General features: G+C 42.8%; 2 protein-coding genes and 1 long non-coding RNA gene across 8 annotated transcripts in view; 1 reads left to right on the top strand and 2 right to left on the bottom strand.

The window, feature by feature from the left end:
* Positions 1 to 6,157, bottom strand: part of LOC146358739 (uncharacterized) — a 25,327-nt gene extending 19,170 nt beyond the window's left edge. The window contains exons 1-3 of one of the 2 annotated variants that reach the window (XR_014785581.1): positions 5,894 to 6,116; positions 3,744 to 3,893; positions 2,863 to 2,989 (exon numbers count right to left, since the gene is read on the bottom strand). This is a non-coding gene — a long non-coding RNA (uncharacterized LOC146358739). Of the gene's footprint in view, positions 1 to 2,862; positions 2,990 to 3,743; positions 3,894 to 5,893 lie in introns of both variants that reach the window. The other variant, XR_014785582.1, reaches the window with a different exon arrangement.
* METTL21A (methyltransferase 21A, HSPA lysine) lies at positions 5,981 to 19,202 on the top strand. 2 transcript variants are annotated; one of them, XM_084818784.1, is made up of 5 exons: positions 5,981 to 6,069; positions 8,784 to 9,080; positions 12,355 to 12,466; positions 13,455 to 14,448; positions 16,288 to 19,202. In XM_084818784.1, exons 2-4 carry the CDS (start codon positions 8,934 to 8,936, stop codon positions 13,850 to 13,852), a joined length of 657 nt encoding a protein of 218 aa, XP_084674910.1. In that variant the 5' UTR covers positions 5,981 to 6,069; positions 8,784 to 8,933; the 3' UTR covers positions 13,853 to 14,448; positions 16,288 to 19,202. The 2 variants fall into 2 exon arrangements, with proteins under 2 accessions (XP_084674910.1, XP_084674919.1); XM_084818793.1 differs by lacking the exon at positions 16,288 to 19,202 and adding an exon at positions 15,313 to 15,452 and having other exon boundaries at positions 13,455 to 13,780.
* CREB1 (cAMP responsive element binding protein 1) overlaps positions 18,849 to 25,359 on the bottom strand; it is a 67,528-nt gene continuing 61,017 nt past the window's right edge. For all 4 annotated transcript variants that reach the window (XM_084818769.1, XM_084818759.1, XM_084818741.1 and 1 more), the window contains one exon: positions 18,849 to 25,359. In XM_084818769.1, coding sequence (XP_084674895.1) covers positions 25,215 to 25,359 — 145 coding nt within the window. In that variant the 3' untranslated portion in view covers positions 18,849 to 25,214.

Genomic DNA, 25,359 nt, shown 5'->3' with positions numbered 1-25,359 from the left:
AGACTGATGGGCTTTTTCCCTCCCAAGGTGGATGGGGGAGTCTCCCTTCTCGGCCACGCAGGAGAAAGCTTTGACAGTTAGGATTTCAATGGGTATTAAAAGTGTCTTTTCTCCTCCCCTGAATAAATTCATCATGCAGAGCTTGGAATGGTCATTTTTAATAGTTTCCTTTTGGGGTGTGGAGTTGTTTTAGATAAGGCAGTAATGCTGAGGTGGTTTTTCATAGTACTCCCTCCTACCTAGCCAGCCACTATCTCTTCTCCTAGCTCACCTTGCAGGGTTGTTGGGAAGCCAGAATTAGGGGGAAGAGCAACAACAGCACGAGGCGGGGAGGCAGGGGAAGCAAGTCGGGTCTAATGAAGAAGGTGTCCCCCGTGAAGTGGTTGCCTGGGGGAGGGGAGGCTGCTAGGGATAGCTTGGTGCACTGACTGCATACAAGTCCATTTGTGGATTTCTTACTTCTGTAGTTGGGAACCTGGAAATTGGTATACCCCTCAAAGTCAGTACTGCAAGCAATATACTGCATTTAATTCGATCACACACTGACATATTTAGCAGAGAAGGACTAGCAGCGCCAGCAACCTCGGGGTAAGCCACTGAGAAGACTCTCCCTCAGAGGAAGGAGGGTACCAGCTCCCGTAGCCCCCTAGCCAAGCCACTAGAAGTGCTTCTGACTTCTCTCCTGCTGTGGAGTGGAGGGATGGGGCAGAGCCCTTAATCGTGTTACAGGAACCAATGATCAGGGGAGGGGGTACGGAGCCAGCAGCCCCCTTGTGTCCTGATTGTCTCATGCAGCTCTGCTCAGCCATGAAAAGATACAATGTGGAGGGATGTGCTATGAGAGATGCCTGTATACAGGGCCAGTGTAAATCCCGGAAAGGATCTGGAATCAAAAGGACCGGTTTGTAATGGGATACAGTGCCAGGTGTGAAGAGAGCCACAGTCTCCATCTTGCCCATAGCTCCCCAGATGGTGAGGGCTAGCAACCCAGGATAAGCATAATCACGACTGGCCACCACTCTCTATTGACATGGATAAGGCAGCATTCGAATCTTAAATGCCCTGGACTGTGGAACCCATGTATATGCCAGGCCCAAATCCCCTGCATCCTAATTCAGTCAAGGCAGCACCCTGCCCCTGACTGGTCACAAAGGGACTCTGTGTTCCTTTGTAACCACCTACCTAGAACCAAAAACACTCATCAAATATAAAACACCCCCTTTCCAAGAGTGGCCTAGGATCTCCACTCCTCTTGTTTCCCTAGAAAATCTTTTTCAGTAGACTCCCTGGTATGTTTTCTAAGACTGTAACTGCCCTTGGACCTCTTAAGCTAAGCTATTTTATTTTTTATTTAGAAGGATGTTACTGGCAGACATGCTGCTCATGACTCACTCTCTTAAAGTTCACCCCGAGACATGCCATTTCACATTTTATTTCTCCGCATTTCTGCCCAGCAGGACATGTTCTGTAGCCTGGGAATGCTGGAACCCCCTGAATTCCTTTTGACCCTGCCCTGATGGGCACCCTGGGAAGCCTGACCTCTCTTTCTGAATCAACCTTTCTTTCTTTCTTTCTTTCTTTCTTTCTTTCTTTCTTTCTTTCTCTCTCTCTCTCTCTTTCTTTCTCTCTCTCTCTCCTCCCCCCCTCCCTCCCAGCTTTCATTTCGCTGTAGTTCCCCCACTTTTCCATCCTCCCCTCTGGGATAGCCACAGGGACTTGACTGTGATTTTGTCTATTATTACCCCTTTCATAAAAGCTCATTTTCTAGATTAAGTTCCAAAGTCCCCGTTCGATTTTCCTACCTGGGAAGCTCATAGGGATGATTCACTATCCAGACCAAAGACCTCACATTTCCCACACTGTGCTGCTTTTCATTTGACAAAACGTGCTAGTTTCTGATTCTGCCCTATTGGACTGACAACAGCCTGTCCTCTGGGAGGACTAGAGCTGAGGGTTGCAGAGGGATGATATTTCCCCAGCCATCTGTTTTTCCTGAAGGGCTTATTCTTGGAACATGGAAATATGTTTCAGGCAAATATAGAGCCGTATGTCTTAAGCAAGCATTGTAAGAAGCTCTCAGCATAAACCTTTGGAAAAGGAATTATAACTCCAAATGATCATGGGTGTTTTTAACTGGATTTGGCAATCCCGTTCCAAAGAGTGCATAGGCCTTCTTTCTTCCACACCCACAGGCTTTACTTCCACAGAATGCTCCCAAAATCAACCCTTAGAGTTTCCACTCATTGTCTAGCTGCCACCGTTCCACCAAATGTCCATGGGGACTGGCCAATGAGATCACATTATGCCAGTATTTTTCCAGCTGCACCAGCTGCCAGTCCATGTCCGGGCCCGATTCAAAGTGCTGGTATTAATATTCAAAGCCCTAAACGTCTTGGGGCCAAGTTATCTGAAGGATCGCCTTCTCCATATGTCCCTGCTCAGACCCTAAGATCATCTTCAGAGGCCCTTCTCCATGAGCCCCTGCCAAAGGAAGTGAGGCGGGTGGCTACCAGGAAGAGGGCCTTTTCTGCTGTAGCACCCCGGCTGTGGAATGAGCTCCCTAAGGAGGTTTGCTGGGCACCTACATTGTATTCCTTCTGGTGCCAAGTGAAGATCTCCCCACCCCCCAAGCATTTTAGCACTCTTTTAGCTCTGCTGTTTTAAATCTATGTTTTAAATCTCTGCATGGCTACTAGGTTTTATTCTGGTTGTACTTTTATATTGTAGTTTTAAGCTTTCATATTTTATATTGTTTTATGCTATACTTTGTGGTTTTAATTTTTGTGAACCACCCAGAGAGCTTCAGCTTTTGGGTGGTATAGAAATTAAACAAATAAATAAATTTCTAGTGTTGCATCTCACCACTACTGCCTCCATCAATTCAGCTTTGGAGACGGGGAGGTCCAGTTTCTCCTGGGCAGTCTTCTGGGTCACCATAGTAAAAGTGGTGATGGAAAGAAACGAATGTCCTCATTCTCATCCTGTTGATCTGGAAGTTATGAGAGAGTCAGGCTGATAGGGGAGAATATTTCTATGCCTTGCCTGACATGCCCCTGCGTCATTCCCACAGTGACACTGAATGGGAGTGGAACTGCGGTGCCCTCCCTACCTGGCACTGTACTGTGTAAAGAAGGACTACATAACCACACACGTTATGGAAGCAAAATGGGGTCCTATGGGGCCCCACGGGACAAACAACCACAATGAAAATTGTCATGGGTTCTGTGGATGCGTCTACTCTAACCATTTAATCTGGATCGGACAATGTTGCCAATAACTGACCAAGCACCAGTTATTCAGTTTTCTGCCTTGCCTCTTCCTTTCCAAGTGGCTTCTGCTTCCCAGCATCTGCCGCATTAATTATTTCCTTGTTTGCTAAATCAGCACTTCTGGAATCAGCCGGTTCCTGTTCCCTGCAAGGGGGCGAGACTTTCATTAACCGTTTCTACATTGCAGCCAAAGTAGCTGTTCATTTTTCTTTTTTATGGTCATAATTGTGCAATTGTGATTTATAAAAGAAAAGAAGAATCAATGAACAATTGCTCCAGCTGCAAAGAGGCAACTAGTAACTAAAGCCCCAACTCTTGTAATATAGGGACAGTTTTCCCTAGCACCCAACTGAATTCCCCCAGACATCTGTTGTTCCTGAAGGGCTCATTCCCAGTACATGGATATACATTGCAGATGAGTGCCCAGACCAAGGATTTTAACAGTGGTGTGGAAGCAACCTGTGGGGGAAGCACCTGTACTGAGAGGTTTTGTACCATCTCTTCATTATTCATATGCCTGAAGATGATGTTGATTGGCTCATCATCTTGTTCAGTGTTGTTCGGTCTCTAATCCAACTGTGGTAGATGTAGATTTGGAGCAATCCTTGCTGCTCGATGCTGAACCTGGATGATGGGAAGAGGACTTGGAGAATGTATAGAGGTCAAGAAATCCATTTTTTTGTCTGTGTCTTAGCAGCCTGTAAAGTTCCATTCCATAAGGTTGAACCTGCATGTACTTGTTCAGCCACCTGGGGGCATTATCTTGGCCATCCCAAGCTTCAAGTCCACATCAGAACCAGGCCTGTAGCCAGGGGGTGCTAAGGGGGTCTTTCCCCCTTAAATTTTCTCTGCCCCCTAATTTTTTTTTACAAACAATCAAAAACATTTACAATTTTGTCTTTAAAATGCTTGCAAACCAGATGAACTGCCCTCCTACTTTTTTGGTGCCCCCCTCATAACTTTTAGGCTGTACAGGCCAGAGTAGAACCCTTACTAATTGGACTGAACAAGTTCACCTGAGTGTTGGTGGGAACTGTTGGTGGGCAGATTGTTCCCAGCTAGCTCAGGACTGGTTAATAGGGATCGCCTCAGGTTTGCTAAAGCCTTTTGGGTATAAAACCTAAAGGGAGGGGGAAGATGCTTTTGTCTTTGTCTGGTTTTATTTTGCCCTTTCCATGATCTGCTTTGGATTGCTGGCTTTCTGAGGTCTTGTTCTATTGAAGAACTGTGCCGTTGGTACATATAGGCAGTGGAATGCTGGGGGTTATAGGACTTTTTTCTGTCTAAACATGCACAGGATTGTACCCTTAGCTGGTGTCACTGTTTTGCCCTGTAAGTATGGTTTCCAAACCTTGCTGTTTCTTTTGTATATTATTCCCTTTCCCTTTTTGTAAATAAACTGACCACCTATCATAACTGAATGTATGTGCTTCATTCCAACTAAGCCTTGGTACTAAGTCCAGAGCTTTCCTCATGGTTGTTCCTTTAAGGTTTCGGGCTTAGTACTTTGAAATAGAGGTTGCTTACTTGGGCCCTTGTTTCATAAGCCTTAAGAGTGTCCTGTAAGGGCTGAGGGTGCCCTGGCTCAGTCTTGAGTTGAACTTAAGGGGTGGTGGCAGCCTACCTTGCCAGGGTGGTGTTCAGTCCAAGCAGCCATTTGTCCCTGGCTACACTGCTGGGAGTTAGGGTACCCCCCCTTCCTACCTTCACAATAGATATAATAATATCTGCTTCCTTCTCGAAAAAGAGACTGAGCTTTTTCTCTCTGAAGCCTCCTAATTTGTAGAGACCACGGATGCCTGAGAACCTTAGAGATCCTCCATCCCCCTCCTCAAACAATTCTCCAAGAGCTCTGGGCATCTCCTCACCCGCAGACTGGCACCTACTAGGTTTGTTGCAATGTCGGTCATCGCAACCAATGAGTTCCCACCTGGACGCCTTATTTGGAGAGATGGACCCACTCCTTGACACCATCTTCTCTTCAGTCTTTGGTGCCATATATTCCTGGGGCAAGACTTGTCGGGCTCTGCAGCATCCCCACAGTTCTGTGTTTGCCCCATTCTCCACAGATATGGCTTTCTTCCCCCTGCGTAGATGAAACCGCTTGGTTTTGGGGTGGAGGGGTGTCTCCCTCCTCCCTTCCTTTGGCTATTTTGTTCTTTCTGTGGAAGGCTGCACATTTCCTGGGATGGGCATCTGAAGAATCTGCAATGCAGAATTTTCAGTGCCTATGCATGTTAAGACAGAAAAAAAAAGTCCTGCAACTCCCAGGATGCCCCAGTCAGCCATGCTGACTGACTGGGGCATACTGGGAGTTGTAGGACTTTTTCCCCCCTGTCTAAACACATGTACGATTGAGCCCTAAGAAAGCGTCGCACGGGACTATTGTTGATTGGAGCTGCAGTCCTACTAAGCAGAGTCACCCATCCTCAACGCCTGATGACACTTGCCGTCTGACAGTGAACTGGCTTCCTACTTCCCAGGCAAAAGCGAAGGGATCGTTTTCATAAAAACAAAAAAACCTTAGAGAGGTCAGAGGAGAGCGACTCCATCCGACATCCATAAAGAATAACGGAGGCTTTGCTCCCCACCACCACCACCACCACCCCCCTTTCACGTCTTACCGGAAGTTTAGACTGGGTACCGCTCTACATTTTCTATCTCTATCGTCCTGCTGCGCCGGCTTCCGCGCGGAGCTTCCGCGCTCACGTGCCAGGGGAAGTTTGGTTCCCGAGAGGAGAGAAGGGTCTTCCCCGACGCAGCGCCGCTGAGCGAAGAGGGGGAGGAGCGCCGCCCCTTGGTAACCTGGCAAGGGGGGGGAGGGAGAGGAGCAGGTGCCCCTGCATGAAGGTCGCGAAGGAATCTCAAGGATTAACCAGAGAAAAGGCGGGGTCGAGGGGAAAAACGGGGGGGGGGGAGACGAGCCCGCCGCTGCCATTGGACCACACCAGCGCACGTCCGCCCTCTATGTCCAATCCTGGTGCGGAGAGCAAGAGACGGCGGAAGCTCCTTCTCTAGCGCCCCTGTCTGTTGCATTGCAGTTCTGACCACCTACCTCACTGGGTTGTTGTGCCAACATATAAGCTAGAGGCAAGAAAGAAATAAGAACAATGAGAGACCACTCACCCCTTCCTGTGACAGGGGGTTCCATAAGTCCACACACAGCGCATAGCTAACTTACGGGATTTTCTGGCACAAGGTGCTATGGCCACTAGTTTAGAGGGCTTTGCATGGGGATTAGGCAAGTTCCCCCTAGCCCTGCCATCACTTGCAGGTGCTGCGTTAAGCTACATGGCAGGGCTGGCCCTGGATAGGATTTATATAAACTGATTACGTGCAAAACCGTGTGATTTCTGCAGGGCTATATAAGCCTATTTCCCATATCTCTGGGTGTAGACTGTGCTAAAAATCCACATCCAGCATTATGAATCATATATGGCAGGAGTGGGCGAAAGAGGAACATAAGAAACTGCCTTACACAGAGTCAACCCATGGTCCATCTAGTCCGGTACTGTCAACACGGACTGGCAGTGGCTCCCCAGAGTTTCAGGCAGGAGTTTTTCCAGTCCTCCTTGGAGATGCCAGGGATTGAACTCGGGACCTTCTACATGCAAAGCAGGTGCTCTACTTGAGGGTTGCACCCTGTATGCCCATGTACACATGCTATGACAAACCAAACCTACCCCCCCTTCCTGAAAATATTTTTGAACAAAGAACATACCAGGCATGTGATAGATCCCAAGAACTGTACTTGTATATTCCTTCCAGGCTGACTCAGCTTATGTTAAGGAGGAATCACCTGTAGAAATCACCTGGAGGATACATGACCAGATCCTCCTAGGCTATTTATTAGTCAGTTTGAATTTCCTTCCCTGGGAACTGTCCAGTCACATAATATTACTTTGGGTCTTTGAGATTTTCTTTTGTCTTTGTGTGGAAAGCAAAGAGGCAACATCAGCCTAGCTATGCCAGGAATCCTAGGTGTGGGTCTCATCCCTTCCCCTACTTGTGAAGGATTTGGGTAAGTTACTGTTAGAATCCTGATAAATGAGTGCTAGTGAGCTAGTTTGAGGTTTCATTTTATTTTTAAAGCAACAGACTATTTCTTAACTTCTCTTTGCCTAGGTATTTAATAACTATATTGAATTGGAAACTGGAGTTGATTTGATTCTCTTGCCTAGCCTGAAAGTTGGACTATCCCTGCACTGGGCTGCTTGGCAAACACGCTAACCTGGTTGTTAAGGAGGTTAAAGGAGGCTCTGAAAAATGGGCCCATCTCCGTATCCCATATATCCTGGTTTATGAGTTATTGAAGATTAATATTCAGTCAGGGCTGTTAATATGTGGGTGGTGGCAGGCTGCTTCTGAGAAAAATAGACAAAGAGTGTCTTGCAACCTGTCCTACCTTATAGGGGTGGAGATGCAGGCATACCAGTTTGTCACATGCATGCACATACACAAACATACTGATGTGCACACAGCCATATGTACATACATACACTCCTATAGACATACACAGGCACCCTCTTCCCCACCCTAGCAGTCTTTCTCCCCGCAAGATCAAGGTCTCTGTTTCCTTGCTGCTAATAATGGGGAAACAGCTGTCTTTGTCAGAATCACTGGGTAGGAGTGGCGAGGCTGAAACCTCTTCATCCCACCCTGGCTGCTTCCCCACTGAAACAGCAATCTGCTCCCCACTACCCAGCTGATGGCTGGTCATCTGGGTGGCTGGGAAAAGTGATTCCATGGGCCCACAGAGATTGGCCAAGGGCTGAGGTTGCGAACATGTGGCACATGATAGGAAACGTCCTGGCTTTTGGACTAGAAGACAGAGCAGCACGTGTGTCAGTCTCCGGCCTCCCAGGGAGCATTGCTTACTGGGATCCATATATTAAAAAAGAATGTTTAGTATCAGTCAATGTATGTGTGCCAGGTTTCACAAATGCATGATTTTAGGCTTAACAACACCACTAGCAGAGTTTGTCTTATGTTCTTAATGCAAGAAGCATTGGGGTCATTACAGAGCCCCTAAATACCATCCCTGTATAGCTGTATTCCTGTACTACAATGGTGCAGAACCTCTGGCATATGGACCTCACCTGGACTGCCAGCTTCTCCAGTCCCACCTGCGGACCATCCTGGGGTTTTTCTAGTGATGGGGTTCAGCCTCCAAGCCCTGCCCCTGGGGGATCCCTCCCACCAGGGCATTCCCACTGTTCTCTCCAATCTGAGATTGGTGATAATAGTGGGGATGTAGATGGCAGGGACTCAGCCCATGATGGAAGAACAGCTGTTCTTCCTGGTGCAGGCTGTGTAGCTTTGCACAATGTCCACAGGGTGCCAAATACCACTCAAAACCAGAGACTCGGCCCGTACTGGGAAAAGTGTCTTCTGGACAGTTGCCAAAGCTGAGTATCTTTATGAAGCACCATTTTTTTTTTGTATTTAGCCTGGCTTTCATATCTGAGGTCAAATTGAAAGATAGATTCTCAGTGTGAATATTTTGCATTTCAGTCACCAACCTGAGGCCTTTGGGATGGAGCAAGCTAGAAATCGGAATAAGTGACCTGTGGAGAGTGGGCGAAGCTTGAGTTGGCTCTCGTGGCTGGAATTTCCCATAGACCTCCTCTTTAACCCTGTACGCAACCCTTGATAGGCAAGGAGATGGCCTTGGTTCCTTACGACGAAACTGCTCTATGGGGGATGCAGAAGTTACATAAATCTTCTTCTACGTACAGCTTTGCCAACCGCACCATCCAGATCAAGCAGAATTGGAATCAAATGGGCGTAGCTGCTGTGGTATGGGATGCGGTGTGTATCATGTTCATTTCTTCCTTTGAGCCGAATTGAGCCTGGGACCATCAATAGCTCCAGACAGCAGCAAGGTGGAGGCAGTTGCCAGGCCTCACTGAGAAGGAAGCTGGACAAGATCGGTGGGGGCTGGTGGCTCCAATGTCAGTGGGGTGGTGAATCCCCACCAGGTTTCAATCAGAACCAGTTAGAAAACTAAAGGATCTGTCCAAGGTGCTGAACTCCCCAAAAGGTTCAGCACCTTGGATATGTCCTTTAGAATTCTGACCGGCTCTGACTGAAACCCAGAGCAGCTTCATGGCCCACTGACATTGGAGCCACTTGCCCATTGGGCAAGACCCTTCAAGAACAAGGACCCACTCTGTCTTTGGTGCCCCCTTAGCCTTAACTAGGTGAATTATTGCCCTCAATTGAAAAGAAAGAAGACACCAAATTCATATCCAAACTGCCAGAATGATAGCATCCTGCTCACGCAAGTCATCTAGATAGAGGACTTGGGAATGTTTTCTCAGTATAAACCTGCCTTCCTCAACCTGGTGGCCTTGAGATGGGTTGGACGGCAATTCCCATCATCCCCAGCCTGATATAACCCCCTTCAGCCCCTCCCATCCTATCCTGGCAGTTCTTCAACACTGTTGTAACTTGATCCTGTGCATGTTTACTCAAAAGCAAGGTTCACCGAGTTCACTGGTCTTTCCTCCCACGTAATTTACGTATAAAATGTTATTTTATTTTTTTTGTCTGAAAAGCGCTGTGTTCTCCCTAGTATGTTTAGGACTGCAGCCTTATGAAATATTTTCATGTGTATTTGTGATGGTCTTGCTTAAACTATTCTTTGGATATGAGAGAAACTGATAAAATCCTCTACTGATGTTCTCTGCATGCTGAATTGATGATCTTCAAAGATAGTCGTTTTGAGAGACTGGTATTGTACGCTGAGGTTGAAACCCAGCCATTTTGCAAATTTGTAAGGAAATGCTCCACATATTTAATATCTACCTTGCACTGCAATCTTAAACGTTTGGGCCTGAGTTTTTGCCTTTACCACCTTTTTTAAAAAGTTGCCTTGACATAAGCCAGCATACCCCATTCTAAGGGCGCACTCCTATCCAGATAGTCGGCAGCCTCTGAACTCAGGGGCTGCTGAGTATCCCATGCAGGGTGGGATACCCTATGTTTCTGCTAGAGTTTGCATTCCAGTTCCTGAGCTGGCCTGGTGCAGTGGCTCAAAGAACTTGGTTCAGATCTCACCTCTGCCATGAACTCACTAGTTAGCCTTAGGCAAGCCACTATCTCTCAGCTTCAGTACCCCTTTCCCCAACTGTAATATAAGGGATAATGGTGACTTACCTTACAGCATCCTTCCCCAATATGGTGCCCTCCAGGTGTTTTGGATTGCAACTCCCATCAGCCCCAGCCTGCATAGCCAATGGTCAGTGATGATGGGAGTTTTAATCCAAAATATCTGGAGGGCACAAGGTTGGGGAAGATTGCATTACAGGGTCGTTGTGAGGACTGCAACTAGATAATGCACGTGAAACACTTTCAGCATTTCAAAGTGCTATACAAATGTTAAGGTGGTACTATTGTTATTCCTCATTGTGTTTTGTTTTTCAAAAATATTGTCTTGTATTTTATGGTTTTAATTGTGAACTGCCCAGAGGGCTTTGGTATTGGGTGGTATAGAAATGTACTAAATAAATAAATACATAAAAATAAAAGCTCCTAACTCATTAAAAAGTTGCCAAATCTTCCTGTGATTGGTTTGGACAGAAGTCTTGTGCTCCCCCTCTTCCTGGTCATTCTCATGCCTTCTTTATTATTGGGCTTTTTTCCCTTTTTTTTTCCTTTTTAAAAAAGGTTAGTTTGTGCCGTTGCGCTTGTTCATCCATTGGGCTATTCTGTTAATTTCCTCTGCTAATTTATTTTAGCAGAAGCTAAACATGGTCCTGTCTTAAAGTTATCCCGCCTTTTTAAATTTGCAAACCATATAACATGTTTCAGAATGCATACCCACATGACAACTGTATAAATTAATCGCTTATTAAGGGGGTTGACACACCTCTGAACTTGCAATTTCAGGAGAAACAAGTATTATGTATGGGAAGCACAAGGACACTTGTACCAGAACAGTGAAGGACAAATGCTCAGTGATGGCCCAATATACATAATAATCTTAGATAACATATTTGCTTTGGCCTTCAGCCATAACAATAATCTTTATGATTCAGATCAAAACTGCATTTTTTTTTCAAAATAGTAAGTAACTTCCAGGCACCAACAGCAGTGTAATACAATATCAAGGATATGTCACTTCAACAGATTTGTATGAACTGTACTTGTTTTTGTTTTTGCTGCAATAGACTAACACGGCTACCCACTGGAAATTCTTGCCTATGGTGCGTGTCAAAGAAACTACTTTCCTTGTCATCTCCAAATTACTTGTTGGCAAAGAAAATGTCTGTCGTTTTTGGTGGTAAAAGAGAACTGGACCAATATTCATGATTTTTAAAAGCCTCCAGACCCCACCCCTTATATGTTGTGTCAGAAGGCAATCATAGATACTGGTTAAACAATTTCCACAGATGCAGTGTTGCAAGTGATGTGGAATTTTGCAGAGTCACTGTCCAGGACAGCTGTTGGCTTGAATCTAAACACAGGAAAGTCTTTCTTGAAACTTATTGAAATAAGGTAATCTTTCAAACTTGCCGACATTTAAGCATGCTATATCAAAGTGCAATCTTGGAGCTATCTATTCAGGGATACAAAATTGCATTGGATGTGCTCCTTTATTATCTAGATTTGACTTCTAACTTGGCAGCTAACCTTCCTGACGAAGAGAAATTTATGAGAAGCCAAACATTTGTGCTCCTTAGTAATCCTTTTGTACTAAGGAGACTAGATTCTGTTCTTCAGTATGTATTTTCTCTAGTTTTAGTTAGACTATCAGTGGGTTGTTGTCTAATGTGAGTCAGAAATTAAAAGAAATTGCAACTGAATTCTCATTTCAGTTGGGAACATCTTGATTTCCACTTTTAATAACAAAACCCCAAACAACCTCCCTGAGTGTGTGTGCGTTTAGAAATGCCACAGACAGGTCTCAATAAAATTCTGGCTTGCATGCGTGTTAATGGCATCTCATCGAAGTCCTTTACTTTTTTTCTTTTGTTGCAATCTTCTCATGTGACCTATGTGAATAAGACTGTAGTCTGGTGTTACCCAAATCAGCATTCTTTTAAAACAGATTCTTTCCCCCCCGCACCTCCTGGCCCAGGCTGTGGTCTTGTGCACTTTCTTAGAGATGGGAAGTATCGATCTACAAGGACGCTTGGTGATTGAGTTAGGAGCTGGAACAGGCTTGCTGGGAATTGTAGCTGCCTTACTTGGTAAGTTTCTCTTTAGAAACAGGCGAATGTGGCCTGTTAAGTTCATTTCACTCTCTGACAGTGATTCTGATTTGCACTGCTTTGAGGTGTGTGTGTGTGTGTGTGTGTGTGTTCATTACAGAGCATTAGGGCCAGATCCTATGCATGTTTTGACAGGAAAAAAGTCCTACAGCTCCCAGCATGCTGCAGTCAACATGGCTGGTTGGGGCATGCTGGGAGTTGTAGGACTTTTTTCTATATAAACCTGTATAGGATTGGGCCTTTAATCACTTTAATTATTAGCAGGTGGGCGCATAGGGCCATAGCAGGCATGTTTATTTTCCAGCCTTACCAAGGCTCCAGTTTTTATAGTATTTAACCTTTTCAGTCTTCCAGTAGGTATATTCTAAAAAGTCAGTGTTCAATTTATTGTCCTCAGCTTTTAAGTAATATTTAATAATTTTACAGTGGTCTTCCATGCTTAAGTCTTGAGAGTATTTTCTTAATGTACTATAATTATTTATATCCTGCCTTTCATGATGCAAATCCTTCCAAGGCTTTGCAGAGGATGGTTGGCTTATCCTTTGACTGAGCTTGGAATAAACAAACCCCTCACAACTTGGTTACTCCACCCATTGTGGTTCCCAGTTTAAAGGCTTATAATAAACACTGTAACATTTAATACAACAGTAATATCTGTCTGTTGGGCATGTCACAGATCTAGATTTCCTTTCTGCTGTATTTAATTCTAAATTTTTCTCAAAATTTTAAGTGGACCTTACTTTTGCTTGAATATATTAGAACAGTTTTTGCTTTCTACAGTTTGGCTGAATGACATGGCCGGGCAATGACCATAAATAATACTTTAAGAATGATTCCAAATTCCAGCTTACAAATGAATTGATACTGAAAATGGTTTTATACATTTGGAAAATCAGCTGTGCATCATGCAATTTGTGCTAGATAGCAGCAATTTGCCTTTACACCCTTCTCTCTTCCTTTGGGCTAGGTGCTCATGTTACAATTACAGACAGGAAGGCCGCCTTGGCATTACTCGAGTCAAATGTACAAGCGAATTTACCTGCTGACCTCCAGCCAAGAGCAGCGGTCAAGGAATTGACTTGGGGACGAGATTTGGCAAGCTTCTCTCCAGGAAGTTATGACTTTATCTTGGGCGCAGACATTGTTTACCTGGAAGAAACGTTTGCGGATCTTCTTCAAACGCTGGACCATCTCTGCTCTGACAAGACTGTGATTCTGCTGTCGTGCCGCCTCCGGTATCAGCGGGACCAGAACTTCTTGACGATGCTGAGAGGGCTTTTTTCAGTCCAGGAGGTGTTCTATGATGCTAATAATGATGTGCATATCTTCAAAGCACAGCGGAAAGTCCAGAAGGGAGATCTGTGATTTGTTTCATTGTGAATGCTTGACAGCTTGTGTCCCCGCTCCCCCAATGGTATATGTGGACAGAAGAATTTACCTTAAGGTGCAATCCAATGCATGTTTAGATGGAATAAAGGGCTACAGCTCCCAGCGTGACCCAGCCAGCCATAGCTGGCTGGTGCATGCTGAGAGTCATAGGGCTTTTTCCCATCTAAACATGCATAGGATTGCACCCTCAATCTTTCCACCAGCCCCTCCTGCTTATTTTAATCATTCTGATGGTGGTAACCGAGACCATACAAATTATAACCCTGAATAATTAGTAAGGAAAATCATGGCTAGAGCTGCAGTTGAGGAAGCACCAGACATTTTGGCTCCATGTAAGTGAAAAATCCAATTAGATTCAGAGTACTGACATTTTGCTTCTGTTTCCCACTGGCATTAAATGCATTATACTGTTTGAAGGATGGGTTTCAGAACATCTCAAGATGAGGCACTTCAGTTTACCATCCCCACAGAGAAACAGCAAATCAGAATTGCTCTGTAAATGAAAGGAAAAAGATTGTGATAGTCACTAAGGACATTTTTTATTAGATTATGGAGAACAAACCACTTTGCTTGCTTGCTTGCTTGGAGACAATGAATTAGCTGGTCAGCTTTCTACTTGGCTAACTGGTACAATAATTGAAGAAATCCTCAAGTGTTGACAGTGAAGGAAAAAAAACAACTTTTGGTATAGTCCTAATCCATTTAAAAGATTGGTCAAGACAATCATTGTAGGCGAGCTACTAAGGAACAGTAAACCCAGAATACTGGAGGGAGCAACCCTATGGCCACTAGACACTGAGGGCCATAGGATTGTTTGGTTTCTGGGAACCCGCCCCCCCGCTCCTCCCGCTTGTATTACAGCACGGTTCTTTCCACACCGGCTACATCTCCAGGCCTGGAAATGTAGCATGGAGACAGGAAAAGGGAGGCAGTTCTGTGGGCGGGGAGGGGACTTCAGAAGCTGCTTTACGCAGCTTCCTATTGGGACTCCAGGCCCCTTCCCTCCCCCTCCCTGTCTAGGCAAAATCACCCATCTAGGCAAAAATACCGGGCGGCCAGAGAATAGAGGAGAGGATCTCCTCCATACTTCACAGCAGCCTCGGATTTCGGAGGCTGGCAAATATCCAGATAGGATTGTGCCTAGATTAGTGGGGGGGGGGGGGGTTAGAAGCAACAATGCAAAACTGTGATTCTATTGCTAGTGCCACATAAATGGTTAAACCCACCCTTCCCCAACCTGGTGCCCTCCACGTGTGCTGGACTACACCTCTCATCATCCATAGCCAGCATGACCATTGGCCATGGTGATGGGGTGATGGGACTTGTAGTCCAACACATCTGGAGGACACTAGGTTGGGTTGACTGATTATTGGAATTGTTCCTTTGCTTTATTTCTGTCAGTAGTCTTCAGCCCAACACTGATGTGATATCCTCAGTTCTCTACAGGTGATGTCAAAAGGGCGCTTGCTTGGTGTGAGAAGACGGCATGAAAAAGGGAGAACATTTGGAAGACTAGTGGCAGGACGGAGTAGTGGGGGAAGCTCCCTTGGGTAAGAGACACGGGATTGGAATAGGTAGGGAGTTGGCTCTAATTAATTCTTTTAAATCTTTCTCTGTGTCTAGTTCAGATTGCGAGGCTTCAGAACAACTTAATATTTTTTCGGTGGTATTATGTATCCTAAAGACTTGGAAGTAGGGTTTGCTGGAAAGAAAAAATACATTTTTAATTAAGCTATATGGACAAACACTGCTCAGTGTCCTACTCGGCTCTCTCTGGATCCAGTTACAGGGGCACGTATATACATAGAAGGTGGAAACCTTTGACATTTATCATGAAGGTACCTGGAATTCTTTACAGAAAGGTTTCCAACTCTGCAACCAGAAATTCTAGATGTTAAATCGTGAAAAGGCGGGAAATCTGTGTAACATTTTAAAAGTTGTATGGCATGCGTTGTATTGCATTTCTTTTTGGAATGAAAAGTCAGAGGCTGGAGAAAGGGGAAGGTGAGGCTCCTCCAAGGACTGAGTCAGAACAGAGGCAGAAAGCCCAGGCTGGGAATGATGAGAAGTTTTCCTTCTCGCCCATTATTTAGCAGTGGCTTGATTCTGCCTGAACAGGTCTTCTTACTGTTCCCTTAAACCAAATTCATTCACACAATCCAGTTTGATGAATTCTAACAGGGCCAGTGGAGCAGGAAACCAATCCAAATATGGATGAAAAGCCTGTGGTGGATGTGCCACCTGCCCGACTTCTTGGAAAAAAAATGACCTGGGTTCAGTTATCCATGCTCTAGAAACATTGAGGCTTGATTACTGTAATGTGTTGTATGCGAGGCTGCCTTTTAAAAGCAATCGGAAACTTCAGCTGGTGCAGATCATTAACTGGCAGACTGCTGTGAGCATGCTAAAAGGTCTTATTTAGGGTGCAATCCTATGGCTGCTAGACAGTGGCTAGATGGCCATAGGATTAGTTAGTTTTTGGGAACCGACCTTGGAGCCCAGACTCTGAGGTTGCCTCCCCGAGAGCTGCCTCCCCACCCCCGCTGCCTCATAGGTGGCACAGACCATCCTAGGCTTCGCGCTCGTAAGAGCAGTGCAGAATGGGAAGGGGGCATTCCCAGGGGCAGGGACCTCAGGAGGCCCAGTACAGCGCTTCCTATGTGCCTCCCCACCCCCGCTGCCTCATAGGTGGCACAGACCATCCTAGGCTTCGCGCTCGTAAGAGCAGTGCAGAATGGGAAGGGGGCATTCCCAGGGGCAGGGACCTCAGGAGGCCCAGTACAGCGCTTCCTATGTGCCTCCCCCCCGCCCCCCGGCCATCTAGCCACAAATGCAGGGTGGCCAGAGTACGGAAGCAAAGATCCCCTCCGTGCTCTGACCACCCTGCATGGAATATGTAGTTGACTCCAAGTTTGGAGGCAGCTTCCTATCCCCATAGGATTACCCCCTTATTTGATTTGTACCCTGCCTTTCTACCAAACAATGGCACTCAAGGCTTCACTGGTTCTTCATCCAAGCTCAATTCACAGTGCTGTTGAAGCCCTAAATAGCCAGGGTCTGGGCTACCTAAACTACCTTCTTCCATGTGAACCTACCATTTTCATTTGAGACTCTTCTGGATGTACCTCTCCCTTCTAAGGTCAGGCAGGTGACCAGAAGGGCTTTTATAGAAATTCTAGAACTCGCCCCCTAGGTATATATTCGCCTGGTGCCATCTGTTATCTTTGACGTGCCAGGAGAGGTTCCACCTGTTCTCTCATGCATCTAATAGTATTTGAGGTCCTTTTAATTATTTTAGCTTTTTAAAGTTTTCTGTGTTTTTACTTTTTTTTGACACCATGTTACTGTTTTATTTCTTGTATAAGCTGCCTGGAGGTTTGTGGTAAAAGGCAGGATACTAATTCCATCAATAAATTACTACAGTTAATGAGAACTTGGGCATCTTTATGAGTTTAGTCCAACAATGTCATACCGTATAGGCTTATACAATAAAGGAAGACAGTCAAATTTACTTTGTAAATCATAAAAGTCTCGTAATAAATTACCTGTTACCATTTGCCCAATTTTTTCCTGAGTAAAAGAACATAGAATTTTAGTACCTGTTATAACCAGAGGCAATAAACACACCTCTTTCCCTGTGGGAAAAACACACCCCTGAAAACAGTTGAAAAATCTTGTGAGGAAGCGAAATTGCACAGCCCCCCCCAAACCCCTTTCCTCCCCTATCCACTTTCAAGATTTTGAAAGATTTTCAATAAACAACTATTTTACAACAGAAGAATCTATCTTCCCCTACCACCAAATTAAGACGTATCAGTAAGCCCGTTTCCCTCTAGGATTGATGAATACGTATGCATATTACAACCAATGAGTACAGATGCACCTTAGTTTTTCCTTGGTATTTCCCTTACAGATGTTGGATTTGGAGATCCCTACATCAATAGAACTGGTCTAAAAGAACAACTTCTCACTTTCATCCTAGGTCTTCATGAGGAAACAATAGACCAAGAGGTTGTGCTTATATTTAAAGAGGATGCCCACAATGCCATCAGAGCAGGAATTTGTCCAGCCTGTACAGAAATATTTTGAAAATATATGCTTGATGAATATCCCATTCAATGGATCTATTATCAGAAAGATGGAACTATACAAATTTACTCCATTGACTTCTTAATCTTCTTTTGGGTGATTTGCAAATATCCATATGTAGCTGCTAGCTGGAAATGTACAATTTCTCATACAAGGTTCTAGCAAGAGGTATACAACATTCCTTACCTCGGTGGGAGACACTTCCCTGCCCAGCAGGGTGCTTTGGGATTCCACAAAATTTTTCTAGACAGGAAAGCACTACTTGAAATCAAATTTATATTTTGCCAGGAAAACCTCTGTACATGTAACCATGGTTAACAAATATTCAAAGGTGGTCATATATTGCTTTCTATGGTGAACACAATAGCCAGTATCAAGAGTAACTGTTTAAAACGACAGGTTTTGAAAGGGTCTCGTTGTACTTTAGACCTCAGTCAATTCACTCATTCTGCGTTCCATTTCTCTAGCCTTAAGAAGAATCCATTCCACCCAAATCTGTACGTGGTGGAGCACAACCTAAGGCATGTGCTTGGTTTGAGCTGCACTGGAGAGTCTATTCACTGTTGAGTCTTACTTCTTTGTGTCAACTGAGAGCAATCCTTATAAACACTATTATATGACTGTACATTTCAGTAATGGTGCTCAAAATGTCTTTGGCACTGGGAGGCTAGGAAGAAAATGGCCATGGCTATGGTTTCCACAAAGTTCATGTGAAACTCAGTCTCAGTTTTCCATTAGCAAAATAGGAACAATATGTACATAGTTACCTGATCAAAAGTGCTTTTATGTTTGTATTTTACTCCTAACTTGACTACTTGGCAACTTTTGCTAAAGCCAAGACATCCAAATAAATTACTCCCTCTCTTAAAAAAGAGACTTCAAAAAGATTTTAAAAGCATGTTTATGTGTCTGCACATAAATGTGTAAAAAGGGTGTTATGACAGTTTATACCACAAATTTTACAGTAAGAAAAAGCACTTTTATGACAATAATTCACAAATTCACAAGGATCACTTTAATATACAAAGCAATTACTAGCATTCTGAAACACAAAGCAGTTAGTATGTACATAACGTTAATAAAATGCAGTATAACTCAGTACATTAAAAACAAAGCACAAAAGGATAAATTACGAAATTAAAACAGGGATGTTTCAAGGAAATAGGGAATTCTCAAATTAACTTAATCCATGTCTAGTCCATATTTCTCTGCTTAGTAATTTAATTTGAAGAGAAAACTTTTTAAAAAAGTTCAATACCCTGTTTTGTGCTGATTGTTTTGGGTAAAGAATCCAAAATGTGGGGAGGTGAATTTCATTAAATGAAAATAACATAGCCATCCCCGCTCCAGAAACTTCCCACATTATTCTAAAGCAATTCTGCACTGCAAATTCTTACTGTGAAAACTTATACCCAAATGCATCAGGGGGGAACTTGACAGAAGAAGATGCTTACATTGCTCCTCAAACCAGAACGTTGATATATATGAAGGAGTCATACTGTAAATGCATTTGAGGCTGTTACATTCAGCTTCTTTTTATTTCAAAGTAGGAATAATTGTATTACACAACTATGGAGTGGCACCTGGATAAAGTACAACTTGTAGAAAACGTTTTTAAACTATCCTTCAATTATTCATCATGGCCTTTCTGATTACAACCCAAATTATTTTATTCTCCTGTTTCATTCTATTGTCCCTCCTATTAAAACATCTGGCTGAGGCTCAAGCAACTGACTCTCGTATGGTATTCTCTTAAGGACAGCAAATGCTTGTTTTCACAATCAGTTATTTCGAAACAAACTCTTCTTAAGCTTTCACCCATCTCTGATTTGTTTACATGATCTACAGGTCAATCAGGAGGAGGCATTAAAGTGGGAAGAACCTGCAGATAAGTAGAGTGTTGATGTGCCTTTGGCTCATTGTGCGGTTATAGGACTTACTGTTGGTATGCAGTAATTCAGAGTAGTCTGAATTACTGGATCACATTCAGACTACTCTGGAAGTGAATGATGACCGTAGGACTGTGACACTTTGTTTTGGCAGCCATGTACCCAGAAATAAATTCGCTTTCTCCCAGCATAGTTATCTTCTCATTATACTGAGGTAAGCTGCAGATCCCCCTGACTGACACTTTACAGATTAACCTGTCATCCCAGAAATCAATGTTCCATACCTCTTGATATAGAAACGAAACAGTGAAATGTTGTTACGTGTACACAAACCCTGAGAAAGTGAACAAGGGCATGCAGGAAGATGCCATGAGATTCATTACTGATGTAAACAAGGTGCAATGATTCACAATCACAATTCTGAAAAAACAAACCAAGAATTCCTGATGGCAGAAACAAGCTTTTAAAAGGCATGAAAGTTTACTTCAGGCTGGCAGGGACCTGCACGTGCAGTACCAAAAATACATTTGTGCTAAAAAATTTCTCTCTTCATCCTGGACTATAGTTTGCATACTTGTTTAAAAATACATTTCTGGTCGAAATATTTGGGATTACTTTCTGATCTACTTTCTACTGATTTCTCTTTTTGTAAAGAAGTCATGTTCAACATGGAAGTTGAATGTATCACAAAGCAGCGGACTGCTAATATTTCAGCACCATTTAGTTATTTATTCAACAGTCTCACGCTGGCTGTGCTTCTCAGTGTATTCAGAACTCACTGGGGTGTCTTTTATATTTAGAAGATCAACAAAATCTGGCCATAGGGATAATATATGCAACCACTGGTTTATGCTACATATAAATAAACCCATTTTACATTAAAAGATGCAACGTGATAGCTAATGTCAAATCATCTCAATTGTTACTGGGAAACAGTTGTTCTTTAAAAAAAACTGGTTATGTTATGTAGCTCCATCACTAGGCATAAAAAATCGAAATACGTTGCTTTTCTATCCTCAGGATTCAATTCCTGAAATATTCCATTCTATTCACAAACTAGAAAATGGAGTTAATATCACTGACATTTAATTTTTTTTCTTGCCTTACAATTGTTCCTATAATTATTAACCTCTATCACATTTCCACTGGCATTAGAAAGAATAGAATCCTCCTAACTTACAAAGACATCTAAATCTTTGGTACTACTTTGTGCAGTTCCCCCTGAAATAGCCTCCTTTGGGGATTCTCCTGAGAGTCAGTTGATTAGTTATGGGATGCATACAGATAACAGGTTCACAACAAGCATGAGCAAAGCCACATGATTAATACCCTGAAGTCTATTTCCTGCTGGGCTGCACTTCAGACTACAGGTGAGGAAGTGAATGTTTTGTCCTTTATGTAGAAAAGCCCCCCCACAACATTAAAAAGTAGGATGCCAGAGGGAGAAAGCTATACTAGAACCTTCTCCCCATCATGCCAGATTTTTTTTTGTATATGTAGTATTTTTTTTACCTGTTGGAACAATCATTCAATTCCCCACCTGCAGTCTGAAGTGGTACAGTCCAGCTGTAAAATCATGTGTTTCAACTCTTAGACATAATCAATCTTGCTGATGCTAAGAGTTCTCCCCTTTCTGATAATTATTTAGTTTCAGATAAGAATGTGGTTTCTGAAATTGAGATACTATAGAACTACCAAACCTGTCTGGACAGAAGTGTGCTTTCACATTCAATCAATGCTACTGACAATTGCTGACGTCTGGAGTAAGCTGTTACAAAACCACACAAAATTTTAAAAAACTGAGCAAACCCTTTTCTGACATGTGAACAACAACAAAAGCAAAAGGGCTCATTCGTTCCCTTCGTATAACCCAAATGTTTTCCAATTGGTTTTGCCTTAAGTGTATAGCTGCCAAAGAGACAAAGCACAAAGTGAAGAACTTGGGAACGAGAGGAGCTTTAAACAGTTGATGTCATTTCATAATTCACCAGCTTAAGAAAATACAAATTGCAGTGAAATAAGATAACTGAAAATGGATAAGTGAACAACAATACAACATATGAATAAACGCCAGAATAATGCAGCTCAAATTACTGGAGGGGGGGGAAGAGAAGAAACCTTGAGCGTGTGCGCGCGCACACACACACACACACACACCACACACACTCTCACTAAAACTTATTTTCTGACCTCAATATACTATAATACTCAGCATTCCTGACTTAGAAGCTCTCAGAGCTATAGATTATATACTGTGTATATATACTTTATATATGTACATACTTTATACATAAGCGTTTTCCAAGAATATCTGTAAGAAGAGCACCTTGGGCAATATTTTAACTGCCTGCATGGTACTTTTGTGTGTGTGTAAAATATAGAAACTGTACTTAAAACCAATTGTATGTATGATGACTATAATGGAGCTAGCCCTTTCTAGGCCTCTTTTTCAGTTAAGCCTGTCAATTTGTCTTTTAGCAAAATTTATGTTATGCAGCAATGGGGCCAAATGTATAACAGCTGAATAACAGAGACTTGCTCTTAACTCAATAAATTAGCAATATACAAAATCAGGGGTTTTCTGCATTGTCTTCTGTTTCTTTTGGCTTTTAGAATTGTAAATCACATATCAATAAACTAGTGCCAGTTCTGTACTTGGGTTAATGAAACATAATTCATATTACATAAGGAATGCCAGTTGCCCAAATATCTCAGTATTGTAGAAGTAAAACTTTACTAAAATGTATTCTTATTGCTGGTGAAAGATTACAGAATGAAAACCCTGAATTTACCTATAGAACAATCACAACTGATACAGGTAACACTGCAAGCAAGCAATCTATACTGAGCCTCCTTTATAGACTAATTGAACCCTGGAAAGGCCACGTCTAGGGTAGGGTCAGCGCCATAATAACCCATTCTGCTGGCGGCCTCTCTGCTGAAATACTTCACATAATTACAGCAGATGCCAAAACAGTGGCGGTTGATTTTCCAGTACGGTTGTTATCCCCCCCCCGCCCAATGCTGTCTATATTAAGGAAATATTAGATTATTGCATAATTTTGATACAATTCAAACAAATTATCTAACACAGAAACAGCCAGCTTCATGTAGAAACTTTTCCAAAAATTCCTAAACCAAGAACACAATGATTTTCAATGAGACTGGCAATATTTGAATGTCTGCAAAATTAACAGAGTTCATGATTTTATCAGAATGTGTTTTGGGGGGTTGGGGGGGAACCAATCTCTCAAAACAGGTAAATGTTGTGGATTTAAGTTATCCATAATCTGTCCTCCCAAATCTTTGCAAGAATCTCCTTATTTTTTAAAGAAGATTATTAAAAGTGTTTCCAGAATGGCAGTCCTAATTTATAGATTTCTATTCTGCCTCATCCAATTTGCCGAAGACGGCTTACAATCTAGACATAAAATCTTACACACATGTTAAAGATGTGTGTAAGATGCCTTTGTTTACACACATGCCTTTGTTCTCTAAACCAATAGTAGGAAGAAAAGCAAGTTTGCCTAGCAAATAAAATAGGCCTTGTTAAAGGCTGCTTAAAAAAATTCTTTTTCAGTTCTAAGAATTATGTTACTTTGTGACATGTCATATAAACAGAAATTGACTTTAATTTATCTGACCCTATATAAAACAGTGAGGATTAAATTTAAACTTTGCTCTTAATTTTCATGGAATGTTCTCTTAAATAAAACTAGTTTCTAATGTTGTTACAGATCTTCAACTCACCTGATAAAATCTCCCAAATATGCCTTGTTTTTTAAAATCACGTTTCAGAAGATCTAGTCATTAATACTCTAGCAGGAATAGATTTATTTTATGTCTAGGCTTGTATAAGTAATTGCTTGTATACACGAAGATCAAAATGACTGAGATAAGAGATTCAAAATAAATTATGTCCTCTAGCCCAAATGATCCCGTTCTGACTCTGTAGGGCCAACTTTTCTCCAGCAATCATATACATTTTGATAAACAATGGAAATTCTATCATTTATCTGAGGGGTTGCTACAATTATGTTATCCTTAAGATTCTTGCACAGCATTTTAGGGAAAGGGTAGCTGCTTTCTTTTTGAACTTGCACGGTCTGATCTAAAATTTTGAAGATCCCTAAATCACAGAGTCCTACTCAAATCACTTGGCATGCCTGGGTTATCAGTGTCTGAGAAGTCAGTTCACTGGGTGTTTTTCACACTGTTGAAGTACACAATAGGTGAACCTTTAACAAAGATTTTTCTTTACCGTGTCATCTGCACTCAAAAGCGTTAACGTTTACTCCTTTGTGAGACTATCACATTGAGATTTTAAGCATGACAGAAAAGTTGGAAAGTATTGAGAGAGGCAATTTTATGAACTAGTGTCTCAATGATATAATTAGGATGGCTGTAAGTTTTTCTTTCTTCGCCCAGCGTATACTGTGTCAGCTATGCTTCTGCTAATGGTTGGATAATTTCTCCTCTGGACAGAGCAAAACAAAAGAGTAGCACTTTAATGAATGAATCTTTATACTAGTGTCACTATCTTCTAAACTTCAGCTGTAAACTTTACTGTTCCTATTCTACCAGGAGTTCGTGTCCCATCAGAATATCAAAGGTATTTGGTGATTTCTTCATGTGCATTCATAAGACTGCATACATGAAACAATGCCAGAAAATCAATGTTATTATCTTTACAGTATAGAAAAGCTTCAAAAAACCAGATAGAATGTACAGGTGAGCTATCTACTCTCTCCCTAACTCTTCTCTATATGTTCATTTAATTCCTACTACTGCATACCTATACACCTGAAGTACATGTCCTTTGGCATCATCCCACCACATAGCTGTAACTGTACAGTTTGATAATGGATGTTTGAAACCATGCAACAATTTGGCAACCATAGCTTCCTCAGTGCATCATACCTTGGTTATGCATGTGGCCCACCGAATACATCAGGGCAGAGGCTGGGGTGACTGTCTCTAAGGCATTCAGATGAGCTCAGAACTAACTCTTGAAACCATTATGAAATACCCCCACCCTCAATAACTTCACAAACGAGCATTGTTATTCCTTGGAGAGGATGGGAGATGAAGGAGTCTGTTCTTTTTCTTCACTCTCGGGATGCACTGTGATGAAAATAACTTGGGGCCAGGGAGGGAGGGGGGAGAAGTGGAGGCAGTTGTTCCAACATTCACAGTTTAATGCAAAGCACAGACGAATTAAATTCTGCAGTTGCTTTCAGGCAGTTTTGCGCGTAGAAAAAAAAGAAATGTTTAGAAAATAAAAAGTTCACTTTGTCTTTCTGGCTGTCACCAAACCAGTCTTTCTCCCACTTTAACAAACCAAAAATGGGGATCTAAAATTAATCCGATTTGTGGCAATAAAGGTCCTTAAGTGCTTTTAGCTCTTCAATCAGTGTCTTGTTTTGGTTTTCAAGCACAGCCACTCTGTTTTCTAGACATTTGACATACTCCTTTTTCTTCCTGCGGCACTCACGTGCTGCCTCC

Source organism: Heloderma suspectum, chromosome 1 (assembly GCF_057233095.1).
Source record: "Heloderma suspectum isolate Gila_16-S chromosome 1, 16-S_ref, whole genome shotgun sequence".
In the NCBI taxonomy this organism is placed as follows: domain Eukaryota; kingdom Metazoa; phylum Chordata; class Lepidosauria; order Squamata; family Helodermatidae; genus Heloderma; species Heloderma suspectum.
The sequence above is the reverse complement of the archived record's forward strand: the minus strand, read 5'-3'. Positions and strand labels throughout refer to the sequence as shown.

Excerpts from the sequence above, each read along its gene's own strand:
- METTL21A (XM_084818784.1), top strand. The coding sequence starts at position 8,934 with ATGGCCTTGGTTCCTTACGACGAAACTGCTCTATGGGGGATGCAGAAG. Across the intron at positions 9,081-12,354 it reads CTGCTGTGGTATGGGATGCG|GCTGTGGTCTTGTGCACTTT; the intron begins GTGTGTATCATG and ends CTCCTGGCCCAG. Across the intron at positions 12,467-13,454 it reads AATTGTAGCTGCCTTACTTG|GTGCTCATGTTACAATTACA; the intron begins GTAAGTTTCTCT and ends CCTTTGGGCTAG.